At 34.8% G+C, this 5,000-nt stretch overlaps 1 protein-coding gene across 30 annotated transcripts in view; it reads right to left on the bottom strand.

Annotated features, from left to right (window-relative positions):
- Window positions 1-5,000, bottom strand: part of Csp (Cysteine string protein) — a 51,132-nt gene that overhangs the window by 30,555 nt on the left and 15,577 nt on the right. For 11 of the 30 annotated variants that reach the window (XR_011399433.1, XR_011399434.1, XM_070136357.1 and 8 more), the window contains one exon: window positions 2,196-2,219. The exons of 15 other annotated variants lie outside the window; for them this stretch is intronic. Coding sequence is in view for 13 of the 15 variants with exons in the window: in XM_070136357.1 (XP_069992458.1) it covers window positions 2,196-2,219 (24 nt within the window). In the remaining 2 variants the exon portion in view is untranslated. Of the gene's footprint in view, window positions 1-2,195; window positions 2,220-3,193; window positions 3,212-5,000 lie in introns of all 30 variants that reach the window. 4 more of the 30 variants (XM_070136356.1, XM_070136366.1, XM_070136369.1 and 1 more) reach the window with 1 other exon arrangement.

Below are 5,000 nucleotides of genomic sequence, written 5' to 3'. Positions count from 1 at the left end.
GAGCTTGGGCTTCGATTCTGTCGTGGGCCGCAGCTGGCACACAGGCAGATTCTGGGCCAGCCCCACGCGCTGATTATAAAGCCACCCAGAAACTAATATTTTCAGCTTAAAATATACCAGTGAATAGTGGGTTAAGAACACTTCTTTCAAATCAAGTTTACGTTCATGTCGGCAGGCTTGACCAAAACAATGAGAGACTTGAACCCAAATAAATGCTTCAGTCTCAATATCATTATCCCCTCACAGACTGCAGCAAACTCAACAACCAATATCTGCTGCAGTCTGCTGGAGATGGACATAACTATCCCCATGAGATGGGACCCTTTGCTTCAGCCTGAGTAATAAATGAAATGACCTTCACTACCTGTACTGCTACCATGTTTTCTCACCTCTGAGAGGGCAGCCATCTCAACTTTCAGAAGCTTCATTTCCTTTCACAGAAGCAGCAATTGATCCTCCTGTAATAAAGAGTGGCTGTTCTATGCCCCCCCCCCCCCCCCCACCAGATGGCTCAGATGAGTATCCTTCGGCAGTCATTGGATGGATGCTGTCTCTGCCACCTTCCTTAGTAATGCATACAAGGTTCCAAGAGGTTTTACACCACACACCTTAGGCTAAGTTGGCACCTACCTAACCATGTCCCAAGGGTCCCTACAGGATCCCATTGCCCACTTTGCTTGCTAGGCAGGGCAGACGTCAACCCTCCCCCCATTAACCCTAGGGCTTGGGGGAAGAGGAGTTGAACAAAGCCAGGGCATAACTATCACTATCAAATACCTGAAGCTTATCATAGGTTCTACAAGCCACAATAAAATAATGAATAAATAAATATATAAATAGATAAAACAAAGAAATATATAAATAGATAAAACAAAGAAATATACAAATATATAAAATAAAAAGGGAGACAACCATTTGTACAAAAATCTTTTGCAAAGCAAATACTGTTTATTAGTAGCAAAAATCAAAACAAATGAAAAGCCATCACAAGCATTTGAGAGACACTAAACCAATTAATGAAAAGGTAAGAATCTTTACATAAATGTATAGAAAATTATGCACTCAGCAAATTTTAAAATCCAATTTTACTCAAATCAATGTTAGAGCCAAAAATATTATCAATAATTAGCAAAAATTTGTACGGAAGTGGGAGAATGAAAAATTTAAATTTATATGAGAATAAAAAAATCTAAAATAAAAATCAAGAGTGAACACACTAGTATCTAAGATCTAACTGAAGAAAATGTAGCCTTCTCTATGTATAACTGTAGTGTATCTTTGAAAAACTTTCAATATAATTACAGAAAAAGTGTTGGAGATAAAAGATTAAAAAAAAAAAACAATTCAACAAAGATCTTTCATATGACTGATTAATACACACAACAAAAATGAGCTTGAAATACCAATACCAACTTCATAATAAACTCACAAGAGAAAAACATACACACCATCACAAATAGAGCCTGATAAGAAAAAAAGGAGAGGGACTTCCAGACTTCTATACCCACAGGTTCGGTCCATGACCTGCGAAAGTCTCTTAACACAAACACTACACTGTAATTGCATTACAGAGGTCCTCATGAGGAGACTACGGACAATATAACCTAGGTGTGCACATGGTAAAAGAAAAGAAGACGCTTCTTCCTACCTTTGCCCATAGGTCCTAATCCAGGTCAAAGAGAACCAATCAATCTCATTGAAAACTAATTGATCAAGACATGCATAAAACTTCCTGCAACTCAGGTTTTCAAGACAGAAGAGATTTCTTTACTCCTCAAAGACAAATGTAATTCCTCCATCACAAAGGTGTGGAATTTCTAAACATGCTTATGTTGCACATGCAGGCAACCAAGAGGCGGAGCACCTCAATGCCCTCAGATGAAAATAAACATTCATAGAAACTGGGCTGGTGTTAAGAAACCTTGGCCTCAAAACCCCAAACTTTTCTCATGTGAAACTGGCAATAAAGTGTGGTGAAGGCCAAGAGTCATGACTCATACCAAAGCTTTCACTGACAAGAAGACAAACTTTGAGAAGAGACAAAAATCAAATAATGGATTCATTTGCCATATCAATGACACATTAAATGGCAAAAAGAAAATATACTGGGTCACTGAAATAACTTTTCCCAGTTTAAAAAATCTATTTGGATTTTTTTCAGTCGTGCACTGTGTTTTTCCCATAATGTTCCTTACCATGTAGATCACAATACTGTCATCCTAATAAAACCAAAAACAACATTAAAACTCTGAAACAGATCATTTCCTTCACAAAAAGAAAAAGAAAAAGAAATTGCAAACCATTACCTTTACCTTTTAATTTCTCTAAACACCAAGTTTATAAGCTTTTACCCTCTTCAGAATCTTCAAACTTCAACAATGACATCAATCTCCAAGACCCTTAAGCTAGACACAACACTGGATACGATGAAAATATCCAGTTTTCTTAACAAGTGCTCAGGTAACATGTGCTCACTCTGTGCCAGACAACTGCTACACCTATCAGTGCTGTGTGCGGACCGAACTACAAGTGCAAAGTCTAACCAAGTGTCAAGTTCTTTTTTCCAAAAATTTTCTATTAAATAAATAGTAGACCAACTACTAGCTTTTTTGAGGAATAGTAAGAATGAAAAAATGGATGAATAAATAAATTAAAAAACGAGTACTAAGAAGAGAATTTCATAATCTTTTAAAAATTACAAAATCAGAGGTGACATCTTTGGTTGACTGTAAAAGAAAATTCTGAAAAAATAAAATTTTCATCTACATCACCTGTATATATAATCAAATCAATACCAAACCAAACAACTGAATAGTTTAAGAACAGAAAATGCAAATGATAATGACACATTATTAAAAGAAAAGAAAATAACAAAACAGTGACTTTAGAATAAAAAGGTGCCTTGGTGCAGCTTTTGTAAATCAATAAAAAAAAACATCTGCTACACTCTTTAAGCCTAAGAGAAGAATCCAACTTCACTGTTCCAAGTTACCAAAATGATGCAATCCTAAAAAACAAACAACACTTGACAACTGTGCGACACAAAAGACCAAGGAAGAAGTCTTGAAGATTGGCTAGGATTAAGAGAGCTGATGCGGCAACCACGCAGAGTGGTGGACATTTACCATGCATATTCATAGATACATGTAGCTATACCATACATTCCTAATGACTGCTTAAAAATGTGCCTTACCAAATCCTCTGCACCTGTCTGTAAGTATGTAATTAAATGAACTATAACATCTCACATATGGCAATGGGAAACAACTTATGCTAAAACACTGGTGCATTTCACAAACTTTAGAAATTTGATGCGAACACATTAAGTACCTATACATATATGTTAAATCTATCTTTCTTTTTGCAATTTGTGAAATGCATTCCAGCCTATATCAATGATACACTTTATATATCTTTTTTATATTTTTTTCTTACACACATATCAACTGTGTATTCAACTGACACAGATGACTACACAAGAAACTTCCACAGTGCCTTCCAATGCAGAATCCCACAAAAATATATGGAAATGACCTAGTTCTTTTCCCTCTTCTTGCAATGTTTGAAAACTAATCAGATAAATGCATTATCTCCAGTTCTGCTAATCATTCAACAACCTTATACTTTATGTAAAGTATGTGCCACATTTGATCTAACTTTTCCCCTAAAAAGTGGCCCAAAAGATCATCCTCTGTCTTATATAAATAGGTGGGGCCAATTATACTTATGCCCTGCTTAAATAGGGGTGCATCTAATATACATGTAAATAAAAAAAGTTTCAAATGCCATAACAAGAAGTAAAAGTGAATGAATCTAGCCCAAATACAAGCCAACACCAGTGCATGGGCTAATGAGTGGGAGTTGACACACCAGCTTAGTATTCCACCAGCAATTTTATTCTTTAATATCAATATATAATTGAAATGTCTAAAAATACTGAGAGAGCTAAAGGGATGAAGGAATTTACTATATTCACAGAATTAAAGGAGAATAGCTAATAGAAAAAAAATAAAAACCTTTCATATGATAAAAAAAAACATAAAAAGCCTTAGGGAAAGACATCAATATTTCTGATCATTACAGGTCATATTTCTCCCACAAGCTGAACAACTTAACACTCCTTGGAACTGTCGGGGAGAACTGATCTCAGCTTGCATAAAACTGCAAACTGTTTAGGACAAGTCACATAAATCAACGTAAACTTGATATTTCAAAATCAATTCTCAAAAGGCAATCCCTATATCCTTTTGATTATCACAATCCTATTACAAAAAATCCTTGCTTACAAAATATCTGTAAAGATATTTATCCGGCTGAATCATCCTGGAGAAAAAGTGGCAAAAAAATGAAGGTTATATACACTATCTAAGAACACAAGAAGAGACAGAATATTATAATTACCACTTGAAATCCTCTAAAGCCTCTACCTTTCTACATTCCCCAGTAAACACAATAAAAGCTAAGCATTTTTCCTTCTGCTAAAGATTTCTTTGGAATAGTCTATGTACCTGAGATAAAATTTATATGTAGGTCTATAGCGAAAAAAAAATGTATACAAAGCAACAAACACAAAAAGCTTATTGAACTGTAAACAATCATGGCATTTCTCTATGAGAGAAAATAACACTTTAATGTCACTAAGGAGTATAATTTACCTTCTTCCTATCACTAACAACAAAGATTTGAATGCATAGTTTGTTTGGGAAGTTCAGACACAGAGGCTAGACAGATACAATTTGACATGAATACACATGTAAATGTGGATACAATAATACTCTCTCATCCTCATACTTACATGTCCATAGAAATACCATGAACAATAAGAAATATACTTGTGTACGTCTGAAAATACATACACAATAATATCGATATCTCACAATAGCACACATGTATTTATAAATGATATTAAGAAAACACCCAAATACAATGATGGCCTCCATATCTAACGTCTACAACAAACCTAAGATTATTAAAAACTAGTAAAGTACAACTTGTTAAAT

The sequence above is a fragment of the Penaeus vannamei genome, chromosome 22 (genome assembly GCF_042767895.1).
Source record: "Penaeus vannamei isolate JL-2024 chromosome 22, ASM4276789v1, whole genome shotgun sequence".
Taxonomy (NCBI): domain Eukaryota; kingdom Metazoa; phylum Arthropoda; class Malacostraca; order Decapoda; family Penaeidae; genus Penaeus; species Penaeus vannamei.
The sequence above is the reverse complement of the archived record's forward strand: the minus strand, read 5'-3'. Positions and strand labels throughout refer to the sequence as shown.